This window comes from Monodon monoceros, unplaced genomic scaffold (genome assembly GCF_005190385.1).
Source record: "Monodon monoceros isolate NGI ecotype Baffin Bay Population unplaced genomic scaffold, NGI_Narwhal_1 Super_Scaffold_21, whole genome shotgun sequence".
NCBI classification, from domain to species: Eukaryota; Metazoa; Chordata; class Mammalia; order Artiodactyla; family Monodontidae; genus Monodon; species Monodon monoceros.
In genome coordinates, this window is record NW_021703778.1 from 49,739,806 (window position 1) to 49,765,357 (window position 25,552).

The 25,552-nt window shown below is 37.6% G+C and overlaps 1 protein-coding gene across 6 annotated transcripts in view; it reads left to right on the forward strand.

The window, feature by feature from the left end:
- Nucleotides 1-25,552, forward strand: part of LRRC28 (leucine rich repeat containing 28) — a 190,309-nt gene that overhangs the window by 121,351 nt on the left and 43,406 nt on the right. For all 6 annotated transcript variants that reach the window (XR_003795906.1, XR_003795905.1, XR_003795908.1 and 3 more), the window contains 2 exons: nucleotides 8,508-8,714; nucleotides 20,970-21,072. Coding sequence is in view for 2 of the 6 variants with exons in the window: in XM_029237829.1 (XP_029093662.1) it covers nucleotides 8,508-8,714; nucleotides 20,970-21,072 (310 nt within the window). In the remaining 4 variants the exon portion in view is untranslated. The remainder of the gene's footprint in view (nucleotides 1-8,507; nucleotides 8,715-20,969; nucleotides 21,073-25,552) is intronic.

Consider the following 25,552-nt stretch of genomic DNA (forward strand, 5'->3'; position numbering starts at 1 on the left):
CAGTGAGAGGCCCACGTACCGCAAAAAAAAAAAAAAAAAAAAAGTCTCTTGGGATTTTGATAAGGATTGTGTTATAGCAGTTTGGAGAGCAAACTGTCTTAACCAGTGTTAAGTCTTCAAGTCCATAAACATGAACTGACTCATTTATTTAGATATTCTTTCAGCAATATTTTGTAGCTTTCAGCAGATATTTTGTCTCTCAGCAGTATTTTGTAGCTTTCAGCAGATAAGTTTATTCTCAAGTATTTTCTTTTTTGGTGATGTTGTTAATGGAATTGTCTTTTTTTTTTTTTGTCTACGTTGGGTCTTCATTGTTGTGTGCGGACTTTCTCTAGTTGTGGCAAGCAGGGGCTACTGTTCATTGTTGTGCACAGGCTTCTCACTGCGGTGGCTTCTCTTGTTGCGGAACATGGGCTCTAGGTGTGCAGGTTTCATTAGTTGTGGCACGCGGGCTCTAGGGTGCGTGGGCTTCAGTAGTTGTGACCCGCGGGCTCAGTAGATGTGACTTGTGGGCTCTAGAGCGCAGGCTCAGTAGTTGTGGTGCACGGGCTTAGTTGCTCCACAGCATGTGGGATCTTCCTGGACCAGGGATCAAACCCATGTCCCCTGCATTGGCAGGCAGATTCTTAACCACTGCACCACCAGCAAAGTCCTGGAATTATTTTCTTAATTTAATTTTTGGATTGTTTGCCTTGGTATATAGAAATACAATTGATTTTAAAAATATTGATCTTGTATCCTGCAGCCTTGTTAAAAGTGTTGGTTCCCAGTGCTAGATCATGCCCAGTGGACTGGCGTGTTTGTAAGGTGCTGGCTCTCCGCCAGTCCCTGTGCACCCCTGGTGTAGGCTTATCCCCCTGGGTGTGTGCCCCGCACCTTGTGGAGCAGGAAGGACCCCGTGACTGGCCTGGATTTCTGAACCTGCAGAATGAGGCTCAGAGATGTCAAAGGACTTAACTGTGGACACACAGCAATGAGCCTGGTTAGGAACCAGGCTTCCTGCTCCCTGGGCCATGGGCTGTGCCTGGAGGGTGGGGACAAGGAGGATTTGGAAGGCAGCGTCACATGGGGCAGCGACTTTAAAAAAGACAGAGCTCTTCATTTGGTCAAATAACGGCCAGAGGGAGCTTGGGCGCATCCTCAGCCTACAAATACCTGAGCTGTTAACACTAGACCCCTGGAACTTCAGTTTTTAGACACCTGGAGGCCTCATGGCAAAGGGAAGGGAAGAGCATGGACTCTGGAGCCAAAGAGACCTGAATTCCAGCCTGGCCTTCACCAGGCTCTACATGGGTGGTCTTGACAGTGACTGGTTCTATCTCTGAGCCTTAGAGGCCCCATCTGGAAAATGGGGCAATGATGCCCACCCCCTCAGAACTGTTGTTGAGATTGAGGGTTACGGTGTGAGTAGGGTACCTCGCGGCACACGGTGGATGCTCCCAGGAATGGATTTCCCAAGGAGAAGTGCTTTATTCCATTGAGGTGGAGAGTCTCCTTGTACTGGGGTTTACGAGTATTTCCCAGCCCCCATCTTTCTCCCCTCCCCCCACTTCACCACACCAGCTCAGGAGGGCTTTCCTCCTCTTCCTGGGTGAGGTAGGAAGAGTTCCTTGGTCCCAGTAGAGGATTTAGAACACAGAGCAATTCCCCAAGAAAACAAAAAAAAAATAAAGTGTTTATTCCGATAATTGTTATTAATTGCTTAGTATTTTCTACTAAGGAGCATGTCATATGTGAATAAAGAAAGTTTTACTTCTTTTCCAGTCTTGATATTTCTTGTTAGTTTATTTGTTTTGCCTTATTGCATTTGCTAGAAACTTGAGTAGAGAGAGTGCTTCTTCTTGCCATGTGTGTATTGTTCCCCTAAACATAATAAGTAATTATTCTCTTGCTGTTTTCAAGATTTTCTGGTCTTTCACAGTTTATGATGTGTATAAGTGTGGATCTCTTTGTGTTTATCCTACTTAGTATTTATGGAGTCTCTTGGATCTTTAGAGTAATATTTTTCATCAAAATTTGGAATTTATGGCCACTATTTTTTCTAATATTTTTTTCTTCTCCTTCATTCTCCTTTTCTTTTTATGGGAATCCTGTCACACATATGTTTGTGCAGTTGGTTTTGTCCCACAGATCTCTAACCCTGTTCACTTTACTTCAGTCTTTTTGGCTGGTTTCTGTTTGGATAATTTTTGTTACCTGTTTATCACTGATTTCTTGTTTGCCTATTTGGACCTACTGTTGAGGCTCTCTAGTGAATTTTTCTTTTCAGTTGTACTTTTCAACTCCCAAATTTCTGTTTTCTTACCTCTCTTTATTGAGAATAAGTTTTATGTTTTTTGAGTCATTGTCATCATAATTTCCATCAAGTCTTTAAACTTATTCTTTTAGTTCTTTCAACATATTTATTATAGCTGCTTTTTATTATAGCTGCTGTCATTGTCTGCTAAATCCAACATCTGGGTCCACTTAGAATCAGTTTCTATTTACTCATTTTTTCCTGAATATGGGTTACCCTTTCCTGTTTTATTGTATGTCTTATAATTTTTTTTAAACTGTACATTTTAAATGATATATTTTAACAACTCTGGATCCTGATTATGTTTTCCTACCTAAAGATTGTTGCTATCTTATTTATTTATCTTAGTAATTTGCCTGGACTAAAACATGAAATTCATTTCCCCCCCAGTGACTGATGTCTCTGTTTCATGTTTTTTTATTGTTATTATTTTTGTTTTAATTTTTAAGCCTAGCTTTCTATGATTTGGCCCTGTGTCTGTATAACTTAGTGGTTGAACACCTTAAGCTAGTAAGGCTCCTATCCTCTGCCAGTGGATCTGTGTGTGGATTCAGAAACACATTTAATGTTTAGGCAGTTCTCAAGTTTACCCCAGCTATTATTTTCTGTTGGGCCCTCTCTTTTCTCCTCTGTGCATGTGTGCAAGTTCTGTGTAGTCCTGGGATATGTAAACAGCTGGAGCCCTCTGTGGTCTCCCTTGTGCTTGCTCACCACCTCCTGTCAGCCTGGGATATGTGGAGAGTCTGTCAAATACTTTCTGACTGCTTTATATCCCATTCTTCGTTGTTGCAGTTCTGGCTTATCTGCCCATTCCATTGCTTTCCCCAACCAGGAACCCCTCAGCCTCATAAAAATCATTGGTCTTTCATGTTTGCTTGTGACCAAGATTACTAATCATTACTGACAACAGTACTGGGTATGGGTTTTTCACCTTTTGTTCCAAATCGACTCCCTGACTTTTGTTGCAAGTCAGCTCACTCTGTCAGTGAAGCTGTTGGTTCTTTGCAGCCTGCCCTGCTGTATTAGAACTATTGTCCTAACCAAGCTGGATGGGGGAATAGGAGCCACCCCAAGGAAGCATGCCACAGATTTCTGTTCTTCTAATCTGAAGTTTAGCAGTTTTTCATGAGTAAGCTCTTCTCTATTTGTTGAAAAGCATAGGTCAATTTCCAGAGTACTGAAATGGTTGCTTTTGATAATTTTGTGTAATTTTTATAGTTGCTTTTTCAGCAGAGGATTTGGCATCCTTCTCAATCCATCATACTGGAAGTTCCAGCTTTTGGGGGGGGTCGTTGTTTGCATGGCATATGTTTGTATTAATTTATGTTTTATCTATCTATGTATTTATATTTTAAATGGATTCCTTTTAGATAGAATATACTAAGGTCTTGTTTTTAAGTCCAGTCTGGTCATCTCAGGCTATTTACTTTTAATGTTATTATTGATCTTGTTAGATTTAGGCCTGCCATTTTATTATTAGTTGTCTGTTTGTAACATCTGGTTTTCTTTCTTTGTTCCCTTTTCCCTGCCTTTTTTGGTATTATTTGAATGTATGTTTTGTATTCTGTCTTAATTCATTTATTGGCTTTTTGGGTTTATCTTTTTTTGAGTGTTTATCTTATTTTTAGTTATTGCTTTAGGGATTACATTATACAAATCTTTCAAAATCTGCTTTGGAACTCCTTTTACATTACCCCACTGACCTTTGTGTTAAACTTATAAGTAGTACGCCATATATTGAAATGCTTTCAGCAGTTATGCAAAACTTAACTTAAAAGGATAAAAGTGATAGTTTGTTATATTTACCCAGATATAATAATTCTTAAATTTGAAGACACAATGTCTAAAACTTCAAAAATTTGGTGAAAGACATAAATTTACAAATTTAAAAAGGTCAGCAGACTCCAAATAGGATAAGTTCAAAGAAAGCCATTTATAGATACATTGTAATCAGTCTGCTAATGACTAAAGATAAAGAACAATTCTTGAGAACACCTAAAGAAATAATGATTCAAATAATTGTGGATTTCTTCTCAGACACCACGGTGACTGGAAGACAGTGGAACACCATCTAAAAGTACTGAAAGTAAAGAATGGTCAACCCTGAATTATGTACCTAATGAAAACAATTTCTAGGAATTACAATGATATAAAGACATTCCCAGGGAAACTAAGAGAATTTGTTGCCAGCATACCTACTCTAAAAGAAATAAAATTTCTTCAGGCTGGTGGAAATGATATAAGCAGGGTACTTGGATCTTCAGGAATGAAGGAAGAGCAGCAGAGTATATAAGAGTATCCTGTTGTCCTGGCCTCAGTGTAGGTTCTGAACTTGACCAAATTTGCTAGATTTATGTTTGGCTGATATTTTTCCAGTTTTTAACTTGAGCTCACACTTTGGGCTCTGTTTCTTTATTCCTGCATGATATATTGCTACCCCATGTTTATTTCCTGTCTCTTGTGTTTAAGTTAGAATCTTAGATAAAGTTTGTTTGACTCTGTTGTTTTCTAAAAATGTGCTTCCCATTAGCTGAGTTTAATAAGTATATATTTTAATTTTGTTAGAATAAAGATGCCATGTATAGTCTTATATTTGTGGCCTGTTTTAAAATGGTCATGAAAATTATGTTTATTTCACTCCACCTGAGAAGCTATTTAATTTTATTTCTCTCTCTTTCCCAAATACTTTCGTAGGATGACAAAATCGTTAATTTTCCAACTATATTATATATAGTATTTTACCCAGTATTGTAATTGGAGTAATATTATAATTAGCTCAGGTTTTTTCTAACAAATGGAAAGGCCTATATATTAAGCTACTTAGACAAAAATGTCCTTTTGTTACATTTGTTCATTTAATATATGCAGTCCTGCATGTTTAAGTCTTATTCATCACATATAGGAAATAAGAAATGTCAGCTCCTGTTTCCTCTTCCCATTCCTTAGTATTTTGACCTTTGATACTGACAGTATGTGTTTTCTTTGTCAAAAGTGTTATTAATTTTAATATCTGAAAATGTATGTGTATCTGTTAAAGCAGCATGTGAATACTGATCTGTTAAAAGTAAATAATCAAATTTTAGAAAATTTAAATTCATAATCACATATTGTTTCCCCATTTCACAGTACAATAAGGCAATGCTGAATCAAAATGGTGGACAGTTGCAAGCCTTAGTAGTTTTTTGTTTTTTTTGTTTTTTTTGTTTTTTTTGTTTTTGCGGTACGCCGGCCTCTCACTGCTGTGGCCTCTCCCGCTGCGGAGCACAGGCTCCGGACGTGCAGGCTCAGCGGCCATGGCTCACGGGCCCAGCCGCTCCGCGGCATGTGGGACCTTCCCGGACCGGGGCACGAACCCATGTCCCCTGCATCGGCAGGCAGACTCTCAACCACTGCGCCACCAGGGAAGCCCGCTTTAGTAGTTTTTGCAACCATGTCAAAACACTGTTTTACACAGTTAATTATTTTTGAAATAATGATGAAAATAGTTTATTTTGCTTTACTCCCATGTGATTTTTGATGGATTTTTCAAATTCTTTTAAGTAGGTGGCTTATAGGTACTACAATTCAGAAGTATTGGTATAATTAAAATTTTTTTTTTACAGAAAGATTAAGCTTTTAGCATTGGCATCACCATACTTAGAGTATAATAGTCTAGAAACTTGAAAATTATCTTTGACTTTTTCCTGTTTCACCATTTTCCATCTCCAACCAAGCATACTCTCTGCTTTTCTTAAAATATCTCTGGAATTTACCTGTAAGCTCTGTCACACTGCCTTCATTCTCATCAACTGTCTACTTGTTTTCTCTGCCTATAATCTCTTTCCATTTCATTGCTTTCTGCATATTTACCATTTTCATATTTCCAAAAGAGTCCTTTCATCCTTTGAGAATCTTCAGGAAGTGTTATGTTCTCACTGTGATAAGTCCAAACTTCTCTACCCAGTATTCATTATCATCAATGTCTCCACCAAGCCCTCTGTACTGAACTTATTTTCTGCTTTTTTTCCCATTGGTATCTTTGGTACTTGTCGGGTCTCAAATAGTCCATTGTGCATGTTGTATTTATTTTTTCACTTGCATGCCTTTCCTCATGCTTTCAACCCCATCCCCATGCCTCGCTTGAAATGCTATATCCATTTTATTTTTGACCTATTTGAGTTCTCATTTCCTTCAATAAATTTTGCAAAAGCTTCTCCAACCCTTCATCTAACTCTTCTTTTCCTGAGCTCCTATCACACAATGCCTTTTATATGTAATGTGATTCTTAGTGGCAGAAACCTTGTCTCATTCTTCTCTCAGCACCTGGCTCTGTGGTGTGTAAGCTGATTCGTTCCATTTCTGTCCCATTTCACTCCCCTAATAACTTTATAAAGTGAGGTCAGGAAGATTTCTTTTTTCTTTTTATTCAGTTCTAAAACATGTTCTTCTGTCAACTCCCTCACCCCCCACACGCCCCATCAGAAGCAATCTGAAATAGATAGGCAGACAGACTTGGCTAGAGGAAATACTGTGCTAATGGAGCCAAGAGTGAAATTGACCCCCATGTGCATCAGCTAGGTGAAAACAGAACAAAACTCCCATTGGGAGTCACAGACTGTTCATTGAATCCTATCTCCTGTCTTCAAATATGTATTTGTGTAGTATTGGGGAAATAAGAAAATAAAGTGTGAACTTCCTAGCACAAATCCCTTCTATATATTAGTAAAATAACTAGAAATTAATGTATTTTTGCACTTGTATTACTTTTATAAAAAATAGTTATTAAAAACGCTCCTGTTAAGAGTAAGTGTATAACAAAGACCAGCAAACTTTTTTTTGTAAATGGTGAGATACTAAATGTTTTTAGGCTTTGCAGGCCACATATGGTCTCTGTCATATGTGTGTTTATATACATATATATACATTTTTTTTTCTTATCGTTGTTGTTGGGTTTTACCACACTTAAAAATAACCAGTCTTAGCTTGTGTGCAGTACAAAAGTGGGCCATGGGCCACATTTTGCCTGTGAGCCATAGTTTGCCAAGCTGTCTGCCAATAAGAAAAGCTAATCTGTGTAACTGGACATCCAAGAGGCAGAAGATTTTCTCTCCAATAGAGAAGACATTGCTCATACTAATCCAAGTCCTGAACAAACTGGAATGTGCCCAGTGGGGTGCATTCAAGTTGGGAGGATCATGAGAAACCTTAACCTGAGAGGAACAGCTTGTTGAACAGGGTCAGGTTGGAGAAGTGAGAGGTGGCATTACAGTGGTCTTCAATACGGAAGTTCCGTGATACGAGAGAAGCAGACTTGTCCTGCGCAGTGCTCCCTGTAGAGCCTCGAGTGCAGTGTGCTGTCCTGGACAGAGTAATGTCCTTCCCCTAGAGACTGGTTAGCAGAACCTCCTCTGCTCTGAGTGCTTCCTGGTGGTTTTCCCTGAGAAGGACAGAATACCTTATAAAGAACTTCCCCCCTCTTTCAGAAGTGGTGATTTGGTGTATGCCATGTCTCACCATGGAATAGATTACAAATATTTACAAATATGTTACAAATATAGACACCAATAATGAAGGAATATTGGAGTAAATGGAAGGATTTCATTCAGGTGGGATTAAAGTAAATCTTCATAGGATTTTGGGTTTTAAAAGAGGAACCACATGGCTAGACAATGTCTAAAAATATTACCTTACAATAATTTTATTATTATAATCTTAACTGTGGTGAAAATTTCAAAAGCCATCCTTATTCTTAGTCCAGAAATTTTCTACTTAGTTCACATGAACAAGGTACACTTACTGGGATACTATAATTTATGTTTTTAAGTCTCCTACTATCTACTTAGATAGAAGGTAAAAACCACAAAAGTAGCAAGAACCAGTTACCATGAAGTGACTGTAATTGTTCTTCTTTCACATTTGCAACAACTTTTGATTCATTGGGAAGCAGAAGCCATAGTAACAGACTTTTGGCTCAGATTCATCACTTTGTGTTTCTCCTTTCTCCAATGCCAGCACTTTTCCCTTTTTAAAAAAATTCTGGCAGACTAATTTAAAGACACCTACTTAAGTTGGATTATTTGCATACTGGACCTAAATCCTGCACTTCAGTATTAATGTCTAGGGAAATATTTGCAGCTACTAACTTTATTTGGTTGAACTGTTACAGTGTTGATTCATTTTATTTAATTAATTCATTTAATCAGGATGCAATTTATCTTGATTTTGGTTGTAGAGGTTGGCGATTTGAAGGAGCTGCAGACACTAGACATTTCTACCAATCGTTTGCTAACTTTACCCGAGAGGCTTCACCTGTGCCTTTCTCTGCAGTACCTCACTGTGGACCGAAATCGTCTGTGGTGTGTGCCGCGCCATCTCTGCCAGCTGCCCAGCCTCAATGAGCTCTCCATGGCTGGAAACCGTCTTGCATTTTTGCCGCTTGGTAAGTAATCATGTTTATGTGGTAAAGCAAAACAGCTAAAGAACAAGATGGAAAGTCTTTGTTTCCTTAACTAGGAAGGATTAGTTAGTTTCCTTCATTCTGCTTATCTTGAAGATGCTTCTCTGAATCCATTTTTGCAGTGAACAAAGCATCATTCCCAGTTTAAAAAGTTTATTTCTGTTAGGGATTTCATATTTTAAAAAACTTGTGCTAAAAGTTTGTTTAGAGACAAAATATATGAGATATGAAATGATTTACTCAGAGAAAGGAATTAAAATATATGTATATGTATTATATATGTATATTTTGTATATATAAAATTCTAAAATTGACAAGAGGTATTGAGCAATATGAAAGAATAGCTACTGTATAAATATATCTGCTTACATGTTGACTTCTAGGTAAAAAAATTTTTATTGGGTATCCTAATGATTAGTATTGCCAGATAACCAGAATAGAAATTTTTAAAGACTTTTGAACTGCCTGCTGAGCTAGAAATGTCACCCTGGCTAATAAATAACATACTTTGCACTGTAGATCTCTGTAGCTGGCCCATTTTGATATATGTTAAAGAACATAGGCCTTTAATAAACAATATATTTATTTTTACAGAGAATTGAATTATTTTGTTAACTTGTAAGAAACAAAACTGCCATATAAAAAAAATTAAAATTTGAAGGCCCACATATCCTAAACTGTTAGAATAAGCATCATATAATCTTATTCATAAAAGCATTTTTTATGAGTAATTTATCTCTGAGGGCAATGAAGTGAATAATTTACTAGCCCCTAAAAGGAAATATTTTCTACCATAATACAGTGTACATATTATTTTCAATTAAAAACCTCTTTAAGAAAACTTGAAAATCCTGAGAGACATGAACATCAATTTGAGTAATAATAAATAATTATCCAATTTAAGAAGATTACTTTTCTATAAATATAATTAAATTCTTTTTAGAAATTAAGAAAATAAAGTAAAACCATTTCAGAAGTAACCTACCTTTCTAAGAAATCAGAGTTTTTTTTCAAGTGAGAAAATTATTGAATATAAATTGATATTAGAAAATAAATATACCTGCTGCATAAACCACAGGTTGTAGAACAGTTATAGTGGACAAGCATCAAGTTACAAATCTAAAGATACAGGTTCTAGATTAGCTCCACCACTTTGTAGAGCATTACCTGGAGTAAATCACCAAAACCTCTCTGAGCTTCATTTTCCTTGTCTGTAAACCTGAAATAACAATGTTTATCCTGCTTACTTTAGAGTTATTTTCAAGTAGAATAAAATAGCTGTTTTTTATCCACTCCAGCTGTGGTTCCTCATCCCCCTAGTCAATTGCTACTCATTCCTACCTGCTGTTTCACCAGTGACACAGTCGAGCATGTGCTGTGGTGGCAGTGGTGTTGGGAGAAGAGAGGGAAGCCATTCCAGTAGGCAGCTGACCACTGTTAACAGTTGGGGTGCCAAGGAGTGACATTGTGTGTCCTGCTGAGTGGTTACAGCAGCAGATGACCTGAGTGGCAGTGGCTAGTGCAAAGTGATAGAAATGGCTGTGGGGTAGAAGATAGAGTTCACTACACTTTGCCTGGCTGCTTTCTGCTTTCAGTTATGTACTGGGGCATCTTCTCTATGCACTGTGGTGAATGCTGCTGTGGCTACAGAAGTGGGCATCCCTTCTTCAGCACTCAGTGTTCAGTGGTAAGGACAGCCTAACAAGTTAGTTTCTATCTCCAGGTTTCTTGTCACCCACAAAGCCTTGCCTCTGTGATAGAGGAGGTTTTCCTTTGTGAACTTGTTAATATGTTATCAAAGAGAGGCAAGTGGGGGCTTCCCTGGTGGCGCAGTGGTTGAGAGACCACCTGCCGATGCAGGGGACACGGGTTCATGCCCCGGTCCGGGAAGATCCCACATGCCGCAGAGTGGCTAGGCCCGTGAGCCATGGCCGCTGAGCCTGCGTGTCCGGAGCCTGTGCTCCGCAACGGGAGAGGCCACAACAGTGAGAGGCCCGCGTACCGCAAAAAAAAAAAAGAGAGAGGCAAGAGGGTCTTCACTGAGTTCTGAGGAGGGTACCTCCCAACATTCAAGGTCACCATAACTCTCAAACCTGGGACCGTGTACAGCCCAAGATATGGAAGCAGCTTCCACACTCCCCTGGGTGCCATCTCAACTCACAAGGCTCACAGCCCTGACAGGACACAGGCCTGTGGGAAGGCTTTACTCTACTTTAGAAAGACATACAAGCAAGAGGATGGTGATGAAGATCATCCAGTGAGAAAGAAACAGGCTGCCTGAAGCAATGCTCTGCCCTGGTCTCAGAGAACAGCATGAGTAAAGGGCCAGGGGGCCAAGACAAGCACTGGTGGCCTTTCTATATTGTTGGGTTGGATGATCTTTGTAAAGAAATGGGTGGGACAACTAGAGAGCTACAGTATGAGGTTGCCCAAAGAGGGCTTCAGAAGAGCAGAGACAGCATAATCTATGAAGATGAGGAAATTGAAGCTGACAGAAATAACAATCTTCTCAGTCTCATTTTGGTTTTTGATTTTTGTTTTTGACACCATTGAAGGTGGATTTGGAAAGGGAATTCAATTAAGTCTTTAGGAAGAAAATAAGTCCATAGCTGTCCTTCCATGGAGTTTGTGTACTTGAAACCCTTCCTTGAACTCCTTTCTGATACAGCAAAGCCATCTAATGCTAAGAGCTATGCGGGACAGAGTCAAATGAAGCAGGCAGCTGCTGGCACTGCCTTTCCTCAGAGAACTGAACTGTTCCTGGAAACTTAGCATATAGGGATGCCTCTTTACAGTAGTTAAGAGATACGGTGTGTATACACATACACATAACTACAGTTTTCAAATAGAAGGCTCCTATGTTTAACCGTGATTCTAATGTAGAACTTGAGTGTTTATGAAATGGGTGCTTTAATATCACTGCCTGTGATTGGAGGTAGGAGTCTTATTTTGGGGAGCTATTCGCTGAATTCAGTTTCTTGCCAAAGAACTTTGACTTAGGAGAAAAGCAGTTTTTTATGGGGCTTTTTAAAGGAATGTCAGATTACAGCCTCTTCAAAAAGTGACTACAGAAGCTATAGTAAGGATGACTTAAATCACTTGTAATACTATCAAAATCATTAACACTCGTGGAGGGTGTTCTTTTTAAGAAGAAAAGTTGTATCAAGAAAGGAGGATGTTCCTGATATAACTATACCATGACAGCTGAATGACAGATTAGTCTACACACAGAAACTCTGTTCCCACTGCTGTCAGTGAGGAGGTGGGGAAATTAATAACTTGAGCCTCATGCTATGAGACTTAATAGAGGCCTTGAAACATGAATATTTGTTGTTGATTCAATATAGCTCTGTTGACTAAATAGCTCATAAAGATCTGACTCACCTCTGGGCTTCTGAAAATTTAGGAAAATACAAAGAAAAGGGTTTTTTCCTGTAAGCCTTTTTTACTAGGTTTACTGGTTTCTCTTGCATAATTAATAAACCATTATTCAGTAATGTTTACAACTTATTTAATGTTGAATAATAGATACAATTACTGTGAGGTTGCCCATGTACAGACTGACTATGGAAGAGCATTTTTTAGTTAGCTCCTGGGAAGTGCTGTGTCAGCTAAACTCAATGTCAGGAACTTCTGTAGTTTAAGAAAACAAAAGTTGCGCCCACGGTGGCAGGTGGAATTTTTGAGTGTTATTTTAGAAAACAGTGAATGAATTCTTAGCTAAGAACAAATGACATTGAGATTTACGGAGTATCCTGGTGTAAACTACCATGTAGTAAACCCCAAAGTTAGTGAGAAAACAGCTTCCTACCAGTGGATAATTATTTGTGTTTCTAAATCAGTCCCAGAGTTGTTCCTTGGACATTCTAGTAGTGAAGTATTTATTTTCTCAGGAGAAGTTATTCTGTGTGCCAAGGACGTGTGCTATGAGTGAAATGACAGCTCCTTTATTGCTGTGGGTTATACCCTATAACTTTGATAGGGATGTAAAACTGGCCCTTTATCACATAACAGGAGATCACTCCAATTTTTTGTAGTAGCTGTAGTCGTTTTTCCTTTGTAGGAGCTGGATACATTGTGTAGGGGAAAAAAAAAAGTTTATTCCAAGTATTGGTGCAGTTTTATTTAGAAAGTAGCTTGTAGGCATTTTCAAAACCCATGCTGAAATCTTTTCTTTTGTTGCAAATGGCATATAAAAGACACAAATTTTTAACTACACTTGTTTTTTCTATGACTTCTCATTCCTGCTTTCTTTGTATCTGCTTAGAAGGTCAGGAAAAGAATTGCTGTTTACTGTTTTTTAAGGAAATACTTAAGTCCACAAAGTGAAGCTATTAGAACTTCAACTCCAGGATGGAAACCAGATGGAAACCAATTAATAATTCCTTAATCTCAGACTTAGAGATGCATGTAAACTGTACTTCACTGAACCATGGAATGTATTTGATCTGCAGCTTGAAGAAGTACTGCCTTGAGGTCATTGTTTAATGGGAATAGTTTGCAAAGCTTGTAGCCTTAAATACGTTTCAGTGCTAAAATATTTCTTCTGGCTCAGACCAGAAGTCCCAGAGCTTGGAATCAGTCTTATTTTTGAGTAGAAGGTATCTTGGCTTTCCAAGGAGGGACCCAAACATGCCATTAAAATCGTGTTCTGTAGAGACTGTTGGGCAGGTCTCTAATCAAAGGCATAATGAAAAAGGAGAAAAGAAAGGCTTGAAAACAAGGTCCAAAAACTAGTAGTGGGAAGAAATGAGAGAGAAGTATTCTGTTAACTAAAGTTTATATGACCCTATTTCAGGAGCAAAGTTGTAACTCTGCAATGTGTATTTGTTCAAGAAAATGGATGTGCAGTCCTCCTTTTTGAGCTCTATCTTTTTGCAAGTATTTATAAAAAAAATTTTTCATCCTGGTGCTGCTTACTCATCTGACTTTTTCCACTGTCTTAATGATCCCCTCTGCTTTATTTTTTTTTATCATATCAGGCCTTTACTCTTGCCTTAAGGTTTTCTTAGAGCATTAACAGGATTATTTAATATGGCTGACAGGATTATTTAACATGGCTTCTACAGTGTGGGCAGACATTGACTTTACTATGCTAATATATGAAGAGAAAAGTTCACCTAGAGTAGGTGAACTTTAAAGGGACAAATGTATATTTTTCTTAAAGTTTTGGAATAGGATTTTGGAGTAGGCAGTGATTAATATGAAAAAGTGAACCCTGTTTTCCTCAGATATCAATTTAAAAAAAGAATTGCTGCTTATTCTTAAAAAGGTACAGATGTGAAACAAAAATAAGTAGTGTGAGGGCTAGATTGATGAGCAGAATCTTTGCCAGCGAAGTTTTTGTTAATTTGGTTTTCTAAATAGTGGCAAGAATGTACGGTACAAGCAAAGTCTGGAAGATGTTGTCAGTTGACTTTAAAGCACGAATCTGGAGTTTCTGTCAGTCTTAGTTTTCAGCCAAGTTCTTAAATTTGGGGAGAGGGAGGACAGGTCCCAGTCCTGCTGAGCAAGAGCTGAAGGTAAGATGCAGAGTGAAGATGTTTTGCTCTCCGCGCTGGCTGCCCTGACCTAGAAGATGTGTTGCTGTAATGCCCAAGCCTGTGCAGGACAGTCAGCGTGAAGGCTCCTTCTCTAGGGTCTTCCCTGAAGGAATTCTTGGTATTTCTTGCAACTGCTGCCCTAAATCTGTAAGTCAGACCTACCCCATCTTTTAACAGAAGCCAAGGGATATTTTGTTCATCATTTATCTCCTTGTCATTGTCTCCTGACGTCACACCTGGATGCTTGGGCATGCCCGTCCTCAGGTGCCCACTGCACCCATGCCGCCTGCTAAGGTAGTGTCACTTCCTACATTATGTGGGAGTGCCCTGCTTATATGGAAATGATCTGTTAAGGGAGGCTGCCTAACTAACGTCATGGTGAAGCAGGCAGGCATGCTTTTAAATTCCAGCTCTACCATTTAATAGCTGTATGATCTTGAGCTTAGAAAAGCTATTTAATTTGTCTAAGTCTCAGTAATGGGGTAATATCAATACCTACTTCTTAGCACTTTTGTGAGAACTAAATAAGATTTAAAACACTTCTATCACTCATAAATACTACATAAGCACACAATCAATATAAACTTTTATTGTTTGACTGGACTGTAAGAAAGGGTTGAGACAGCTTATGTCTTATACCCTAAGCATCTAGCACAGTATCTTGCCCATTGCTTATAATAATTTCTTTATTACTTGACTGTGCAACACAAGTAGAGATGCTAATGCTTGAATATTTAAACCAACTGCAGAGGAAGCCTTCAGTCATTCAAATTCATTAAAATCAATTTATTTTAATTTAACAGTTGATGATCTACTGTGTGTAAAATATCTTATTAAATTCACTGTGAAATCTTATTTGGTAAAAGTTGAATATATCAGGGAGACGCAAGAGGGAAGAGATATGGGGACATATGTATATGTATAACTGATTCACTTTGTTATAAACCAGAAACTAACACACCATTGTAAAGCAATTATACTCCAATAAAGATATTAAAACAAAAAGTTGAATAGATCAGAAAGAATATGATTATGTAAAAGATTTAATGGAGTGTGTGTGTGTGTGTATTTAGAGAAACTAGCACTTTAAAAAATTCATTATTCTGAATAAGTAGTCAAAAAGTTCTCTTTGTCAAACGCATCATGTAGCTAATTTAATTAGTTTTAAAGATAATTTTGGAATACACTGTAAATTACTCTGAATTCATTGTGAAGAAACCCAGTTTTTATAGTAATTAAAAATGTAATTGTGACTAATAATCTGTCTGATTTATTGAACCACAATAATTGGAATTACATTGATAGAGCATTCCAAACAACCTGTTTTGATCTATTGCTTTCATGTGTGGTTTCTATTACCCCATCATTTTGTTGAAGAGAATACATCATTCACCTTTTGATAAAATAAATGAGTTTCATGCTGGTTAGTGTGCAGTAAACAGATCCTATTTGGTCTGGCGCATGCTGTCATTCTATGCTTGCTTTTACAGTTACAGTTAAAAGAGCAACAGCCTCAACACACAGGAGGTTTTTGTTCCATCTTCAGCCATGTGGACTGCATATGCCGGGGCCTTGAAGTTTAAGGAGAGAGAGAGAATTGGAGTTTATGCAGGACTATTAGCTTTTGCTAATTTTTAAGTAACAATACTTTGATCTATGAGTCTGGAAGAAAAAAAAGGGAAACATTTTAGACACAGTGCACCACTTTAAAAAGCCACATGAAAAAGTTCTTTGTTGCTTTAGCATCTTTGCAGATGGACAACTTCCTTGCTTTACATAGTTCACATACTGAGCAATTTTTGCACAGGAACTTAAAAAAATATTACTGCATGATATATTTATTGAAAACTATTGGTCCATTGAAATTAAGAGAAGGAAGAAACAAACCAGCTTATTAGCTAGTAGATTAACGGTCTGTTCCAAAGTTAATTATTGAGTGAGGATTTTCTTTTTTAAGAATAGAAGAAATAGCTTAAAGCTTTTTCATGCAGAAAATACTTATATTTCAGCCTCATTATGATTAAAAATGCCATTCCTTTGTGCTTGGGGTTTTGCCAGCTGACGACTTTTTGGCAGGAGCACACTCTCACAGCCGTGCCTGTGTAGCCTGTGACCTTGCTGGGTGTTTAGTTGTCTTAGCCTTGCCAGCAGGCTGTGCTGTGTCAGCTAAAGCAAGGGTTGCCTGGTTCTCTTTAGAATCCTACACTCTGTTTTGTGATCTTCACTTTATATTCAGGAGAGAGAGATAAAAGACTAAGATGTATTGAGTACCACTCTTATGCAAGGGACCAAGCTTGACATTATATACATTGCTGAATCTTTATAACAAGCTCATGACATAGGTATTATTATCTTCATTTCACAGAGGAGTAACAGGCTTGGAGCATTTGAATTGGAAAGCCAGGTTTCAGAGGTCTGACTCCAAAGCCCACTACATCTTGTAATTTCAGTACTGCTTTTTCTTACTCTATTGAGATTGTGTTATTTGCAGAGTTTAAATGTTTGTATTAAATACTCATGTCTGTGTGATAATATACTGGCTAATGTATAATAGATTTGAACACAGCTGATTTGTGTTTTCTTTCAGCTTCAGTAGAAAGTAGTTCATTCCATTATGGGCATGTATAAAAAATTATATTCCCCACACAAATTGGTCAGGAGGTATAAACAGAAATCTTTGGAATATTGAAAACCTGAGATAAGGTCTAAACCAAATAGCATTTTAAAATCATCAACTCTTCATTTTTTTCCTATAAAACTAGGATAGGAAAGAGGACTAAACCATATAAGAAGTAGCAAGTGCCAAATTTTATTTAACTTTGTATTATAATCTTTGCATGTAGCCTCATTTAATTTGGACAAGCTCTTTTGTGTGTATTAGAGGAGAGAGGTGTTTCCTCTGTCATGTCCCATTTTGTGTCCTTGGCTCAGGGAGATGAATTACTGTCTCTAGAGGCTGTTGCCTCCAACTCTTTTCTGTGCAGTTAAAGTATAGAAAAGAGTACCTTTTGCTGCATGCCAAAGAGAATTCTCTCTTAATTGGCCTTCTACTGTAGGCCACACTTCCAAATGTGTCACTAATAATGAGAATAATAATAACTGCCATATACTGGAGAAGGCTGTATGCCAAGAATTCTGCTTGATAATTTATGAACTTTGTTAGTAGTTTTCACTAAAATTAAGGGACAGCATTATTTTTCTCTTTATACAGACGAGGAAACTAAGGACACACATTTAGTAAATAGAAGAATGAAGATTCAGACCCAAGTTCTCTGACTCTGAGTGTGTTCCTGCTCCATTAATTAGTATCCTATACTCCTTACCACTGCATAAACTCAAGTAAAGAATCTTTCCCTGAAACCCCTGCAGGCTCTGACAGTCATATCTGAGACCAGAGCTCATTTATATTTTATCAGTGTAGTTTCAATTTTTTAAAAATTCCCAACTTTTCTATATGCCTTTAAAGTCTGCAGACTTCTATATGTGATGAAAGGATTTGTATACAGTCAGAGAAGTAGTGAAAAAATATAAAATAGGACTTTTTAATGTAATTTTGAGGGCTCTTTCATTGCAAGTAGATTCTGATATTTCTATGTATATTTTTTCCATCTATGTTTTATAAATTTGTAGCCTTTTATATCAGTAGAGAAGTTTATACATGTTTACTAAAGTAGCAATACATATTATTGTGGTAATTATGTATTCTTATGCTTAAAAAAGCATACTGTATAGTGATTTAAATTTTACAGATTACTTTCACATTCGGTTTTAACAACTTGGTAAAGTTGAGGGGTTAGGCACTATTATGCCATTTTAACATATGTGCAAACTGAGGCTCTGATCACATGGCTAATAAGTGAAAGAACAGACACATAAGATATGAACAGACAATTCACAAAAAAGAAACTATGTAAAAATGGCCCTCAGACACATTGAAAAATGTTCACACTGATAATTAGAGAAATACAAATTCAGAATGACAGAAATTTTTAAATAAGACAACATGTTTTAAAACTTGGTGAAACTGTGGGAAAACCAATGCTCTCATACATTGATGAAGGGAATGCAAATTGGTGTAACTCCTCTGGAGGGAAATACCAAAGAACCTACACATCTACACATGTATTAACCTTTTGACCTAACAAGTCCACTCCTAGGAATCTATGATGAAGGTATACTTCCAACAATATAGTTGTATATGTATACATGAGTTAGTATACTTACATATGTTTTGTAGATCTTTCTACTTAGGGATCCTAGAAGCAATGTCATTCCCATAGTAATGAGCCACACCTAGCACTCAGATCTTGGTTTCTAAACACCATACCCTATTAAAAGGAATTAAGTCTCCTTGGAGAAGTAATTGATTTCAGGGCTATAGCAGGGAAAATACAAGCTGAGCTGGGACTGTCTTGTGGTGCCAGAAAGTATGATGATACTCAAAAAAGGATGAAAACTTGTTGAAAGAACATAAGGACCAATTTTAAGTGTTCCTAATTGCCAAAACTGAAACATTTTAACCACCACAATGAACAATAATGGTATTGGGTTTTTAGTCCTTACAATAAAATAAATATCCATGAATCCATACTGTTATAAAAATCAAATAAATAAATGGGGGAGAAGGGATGGCTCTTCCTTACAGAAGAATTCCAGTTAATGTAGACAGAAAGATGGTAATCGAAAATCACCACTAAATGAATACCGTGTAATAATTGTTGCAAACAAGACCCATTGATGAATGCTAAAATTAATGGGCAAAACTTTGAGAAGGAACAGGATATTTACATAGTCTTGGGGCTGTAGTAATCTGAAGACTTGACCTGGGGCTTGGGGGAGCTGCTTCCAAGATGGTTTACTCACATGGCTGTTGGCTGGCAGTCTCATTTCCTCTGCTGGAGGGCCCTCATGACAAAGGAGTTGTCTTCCTGAACAAGCGATCCAAGGGAGAGAGCAAAGAGGAAGCCACAATGCCTTTTGTGACTTACTCTGAAATCACAAAATCACACAGCAGTTCTGCTTATTGTGTTTGTTAGATATATTAAAACCACCACACTGGGAAAGGGCATGTCTAGCTAGTAGGCCAGTAATTTTTTTTTCTCCCTAAGAGTTGCCACTTCCCAGTGCTTTTGTTGCCTGTTCCCAGTGCTGCCAATTTTGGTTCCTCTTTTTGTAACTTGCCCCAGTGCTATTCCTGGGCAAGAATACTGTGATAGGACTTGTAGTGGAAAAGAGGAGGTAATGTTCACCTTTTCCTACCCATTTCCATGGCAAACCCTTCCTTACCTCAATCTTATATTATCCCCCTCTCACTTAATGTAACAAATTATCCAGAACCCATCTGTGAAACAGAGACTTTATACAAGCCTCTTAATAGCTGTGATCATATTATATTACAGTTATCATTTTTCATGTCCGTCCTCAATATCATATTCATATCTGAATCCCCAAGGCCTACCATAGTGCCTAAAAGGTCCTTAATGGGTGAATGGGTTTTGTTTTGAAATGTAAATATGCTTAAGAACCACCTAATTTAGCTTTCTGGGCCTTTGTCTTTCCTAACTGTAGAAGGACAGGGGAAAAAGAGAGCTCCTTCAGCCTATTTCCTATTTTCACAAGCAGAATTATAGTTTGAAACTTTTCAGAGATTGAAAACTTTTCAAAGATTATGTTCTTACTTCAGGAGGCAGAGGGTTGGCAAGGCTACTGAAGATTCTGTTCTGTGCCTCTGTAACGATGAAGACAAATAGCTCTACCCTGTGAGTGATAGGAGTGGAAAGGAAAGCTGGTTGAACAATCTTGGGCACACAGTAGACAGGAAGGGATGACCTCAGCACTTGGAAGTGTCTCTGCTGCCTGTGATGGCCAGAGATCACCTTCAGTACTTTGTGCTTTGTTTCCTCACTGAATCCTCCTCCAGTCTTTGCTCCCCCCTTGTCCGGCTACTTCTGCGAAACTTCTGGATTCTCCCTCTTTCTGGCATACTTGTTCCTATTGCAGATTCTTCTCTTTGGGCTCCCTTTCTCACCTCTTCCCATTCCTGGTACAAACCAATTCCTGTCCCGGCTTCCTGGCCTGCAGGTCTTGTCCATCCGTCTGTACCTCACACCTCACTGAGGACTGGGATTTGGGGCTCCCTTTGCTTCTTCCTGCCCCTGCAGCCACGGGCAGTTCCATCCATTCTTAGATCCACCTGGCTCCTGAGGCCCAGCCCAGCCAGGGTCAGATTGATCCCTAGCCCTCCTTTACCCCTCTTCTCATCTTTCTGCCCAGGGGAGGTGAGACACAGTAGGCTGACCTGCCAACTTAGTTTGTGTAACACTTTTTCCTATGGAGAAAAATGAAACTAAATAAATGACCTATAACAAACTTAATAAATAAATAGAAATTGTTTATTAAAAGTCATAGAATTTTTATGTGGGAAGGAAATCTAATAATATTCCATTCCCAGTACTCATTTTACAGCTTAAATGCTCAAGGTTCAGGTGGGTTGAGTAATTTTTCAATAGTCATGTTTTCTGATGTAGAATCTCATATTACAGCTGACATAATTTCACACTTAGTTAAATCTGCAACACTTTTTTTCTTCCAGAGTAGAAATTTGAATTATTTTAATATTATGTATTAAATTTTATGTTTCACATTATATTGGTGTATATTTATAGGAATTATAGCACTTTTCTTTCTAATCCAGATTTAGGTCGATCTCGAGAACTACAATATGTGTACGTGGATAACAACATTCATCTGAAAGGCTTGCCGTCCTATCTGTACAACAAAGTCATCGGGTGCAGTGGGTAAGGCTGATTTCACGTTTTATACTATCACTCACCTCTTTTGCTACCTTTGTTTCTACTTCAATATTTAGTCCTGATAAAACTCAAAAATAGATGTACTACTTTTGATAATCCTGTTCAGTTTTGTTTTGGGGCTTAATATATTAAACCAAATACCCTTAAAAGTCAAGAATATTGAACAAGCAATTTAGAGTATTGTACTTCAAGTTTAGTTAGTAAGCTGTAAATTTGGTCAGTAAGTTGTTTGTTATTTTCCAGTCAAAAGAAAAATTAATCTATGCATACCATTATAAGCTCAATAGTATCAGTCACAGAAACTGGAGGAATCTGCATTAACGTAAAAGCTTTTCTTTCTCTGCACTCCATTGCAGTGACAATTTTACTACATTAGTATCTAGGACTATACCAATTGAAAATATTTAGAGCTCAACATTTGAAATAGTCCCTCAATACAAATCATGATTCTAGCAACCAAAACGTATGTTTCAGTTAATAAGGAACGATAGGCTTTTATTTTCAGAGCAGCAATCATCTTTCATTCTCAGTTAGGCTTTTAGAAAGATGGCTTCAGCTTCTCCTTCTATAGCAGTGAGAAAGAACCAACCCTAAAGTGGTTCCCAGAGTGGCGTGGGCTTAACACCGGACAACTCAGCTGCCAGAAACTGCTTTTGACTGGCCTCACTTAAGCAGCCAAAGGATACTTGGAGCACCTTTGAGGGTACTTAGCCAGCATGTTGACTCTCTCCTTATAATTTCAAACATCCTGCATAACCTGGCTCATACTGTATGTAGTTCTGGCAAGGAAAGGGATGCCAATAAACTTGTGTGTAGCGACAGCCATTCCTCTGCTGGCATGGCTCCGAGGGATGGGCATTGAGCAGTGATTGCTCCAGAGAGGGTAATCCTAGTGGCCTTCCCCTAAGAAAAATTATACAGTTGTTATCTTGGGAGAGCCCTAGATGAATTCAGTGCCTGTATAGGCTGATGAAATACAAGCCCAGAGACATATTCCAGAACCTTCTATGAAGCATAGAAAATAGAATATGTAATGGAGTTTTTAGCTCATTGATTTTTCTACATCTGATCATGTGACAGCTACGATCCTACTCACTCATTAATCATAATGAGTTTGTAAAAGATCTATAATATAGCCTAATTTTTCCAAGTGGTGAATGAAATACCCTCAATCACCAAGATACACAGAATGATGCAAGTAGGCTCCAAAGCTGAAGGCAATTTTCTTGCACCAAAGCCTTCAGAGACTGCACTGAAATATGATTTAAATCTCTACCACAATTAAAGAATAGCTCTTACTTGAGGTAAAGAGCCTTCTTCTTTGGTGTTTAGACATGGATATTACTGACTGCCAGAAAGTTCTATTTGTGCAGAGTAGAGAGATAGTATATATTATTTTATTTATTTCATTTTTGGCCGAGCCGTGCAGCTTGCAGGATCTTAGTTTCCTGACCAGGGATCGAACCTGGGCCCACGACAATGAAAGCACCAAGTCCCTACCACTAGACCACCAGGGAATTCCCTTTTTTTTTTTTGATATATTTTAATTGTTGACTTGGTATCTGGTAGCAGAGGTAGTGAATTTTATGAGAGTTCCAAATCTTTGAGAAAACAGTAAGGCAGAATATGCAAATTACTAGCAGATTGTCTACATTTTTTATTATTATTAGCATCTCCCTTTGGTAGTAGTAATAAGAAGATAAATAAAATTTTTAAAAAGATAGTTATCAAACAATCAGTTTTCTAATATTAATAGATTTTGGAATGTTGGCAGTCCCACATACAAATAAACAGTGATCCAAAGGGTATTTTTAATCTGTTGGTTTAACTCAGAATGCATTTCTTATAGAAGCGGTTCTGGTGGTTATACTCCTAGCCAGCTCATTAAAAGGTCATTTAACCCATTTTGCACCCCCCAAATTATACTTACTTTTAAAATATTTCTGTGGCAAAAATGTATTCAGAATTCTAATACATGTGACTATTGAAGTCTTGGCAACAGAATTTAGGGGCTCCCCTTCTTTCATCTCTTTTATCTGTTGTATATGTACAAAGGGACTCTCCCATTCCAAGTCAAAGTGGGGGTGCTTTTGGAAAAGGAGGGGCAAGGTCTAGAACAGGGTTCTAAGGTAAATCTTATATAAAGAGCATAGGGTATTTGAGGCCTAGAAAGTGTACCTTTTGATTCTGAACAAAGATCTTGGTTCGGTTGTTTATTCAGTGCATATTTATTGAGCAACTACTCTGTCTGGTCACTGTCTAGACAATGGACATACAATGTAGGAGCCAAACAATTCAGTACCTGCCTTCCTGGACCTCATAATCTAGCTAGGGATCCAAGTGAACAGTCAATAATTAAACAAACTCAGTGCTAATTCTCTCCAAGGAGACGATACTTAAGCTGAGCATAGAAGGATCAGCACACTTGGTTCTCCACCACCATCACATGTTCTTTCTAGCCCAGAGGTAGGTCTGGAATAAAGAACACATCAGCTCCTGCTGTACTGTGCTTTCTCTGAAAGAATTGTATTACCCTTCTCTGATTAACAGTCTAAGAAAATTAGAGCAAAATGAATACAGCTTTAGGGACCTGTGGCATGATATAAAAATGTCTGACATATATATATATAATTCACATCTCAGAAGGAAAATAGAGAACCAGGTATAAGGCATATAAAAAGGTATAAAAATAGCTAATAACAAATGTTGCACAGTTTCAGGAAATCTCAGAAGTCTCACAAAATTATCTTTGATATTCATAGAAATGTGAATAAAGTTAGCTCCTCCTTATTCTATGTTCATTTATTTGTCAAGTAATTATTGAACTTTAGCAAGTCAGCACTGTGCTAATAATTGTAGAAAAGATAATTTAGATGTTTATCCTAATATATAAAAATAACTGTAATACAAAAAATAAATACCCTAAGAGAAAAGTAGAGTGGTGAAAATTTAGAGCAGGGGACTGCCTCTTTATGTCCTAGCTTTGAAGTCACACACTGCCATTTCTATTATACCCTATTGATTACACAGGTTAACCCTATTCATTGTGAGAGGGAACTTCCAGGAGGGGAGCAGCATGGGAGCCATCCTGGAGGATGGCTGTCACAGATTCCTTGCATTCATGCTCTTTGCTAGCCTCTTGGAAAAGTATAATTTTTATTTTATCTGGATTTTTCTTATTGTTACCACAGAAACAAATGTCTTCCATTCTTCTATATTTTACCTTGAAAGAGAAGTCCCTCCCATGTTAGAATTTTAAAAAGTGGTAATTGGCACATTTGCTTACTCAGGAGAACTTAATGGTAAAAGTGGCCCAATACCAGAGTTATTTCCTCAGTTGTCTGATTATGAGAAAAAGAAACCAAGACACTGCTTTGCTTTTTCTTATATAAATAAGCAATTATAGCTGGATTTGGGTACAAATTGGATAAATGATTTGGTTAAATGGTTTGTTAATATAACCACTCAAGGTAACAGAGTTGTCTTTATGAGAAATGCATTCAGAGTTCTGAGTTAAATCAGCATACTAGAAAATATCCTTTGGATCACAGTCCATTTTTGTGTGTGGGCTGCCTACACACAAAAAACAAGCTGTACTAGATACTTGAACCACACCTCCGTGTGGCAGGCACAAAGCAGCCTAGCTACATATTAAAAAAAAACTGAGGTATGATTTGAGCTGTCACTCAAGTGACAGAGTTTGTTGTTTGATTCCAATGTAGTAATTAATTGCTTATTAAAACAAAAATAGTGACACTCCTTTTAAGTTTTAGAGGAATATAACAGAATCCAGAGTATCCACAATATAACTTTCAAAATGTCCAGGGTACAATCCAAAATTAAATAACATTTGAAGAATAAAGAAAATATGACCTAGTGTCACGGAAAGTAAAAACTTTACTTGATGAGCTTAACACAGAATGGTATAAGAGAGGAAAAGTCAGTGAACTTGGAGGTAGATCAATAGAAATGATTCAGTCTGAAGAACACACACACACACACACATACACACAAAGACTGAAAGCAAGAATGAACATCAGCGTCATCAGGGACCTGCCAAACAGTACAAAAAAGCCTGATATTTGTCATCCCAGCAGGAGAATAGAGAGAAAATGGGGTGGTAACAACAAAATTGTTTGAAGAAATATTGTCCAAAAATTTGCCAAATATGATGAAAGACATAAATTTACATTTTCAAGAAACTCAGTGAACTTAAGTAATATAGATTACAAAGAAAACTGTACCCAGTCAAAGCTGCTGAAAACCAAAGATAAAAAGAAAATCTTGAAAGCAGCCAGAGAAAAATGACAAACTACATACAAAGAAATAATTCAAAAGACCATTGCCTTCTCATCAGAAATTTTGAAGGCCAGAAAACAGTGGAATGATAATTTTAAAGTGCCAAAGAAAAACACCAGTCAACCTAGCAACCAGCAAAAAATACCTTTCAAGAATGAAAGTAAAA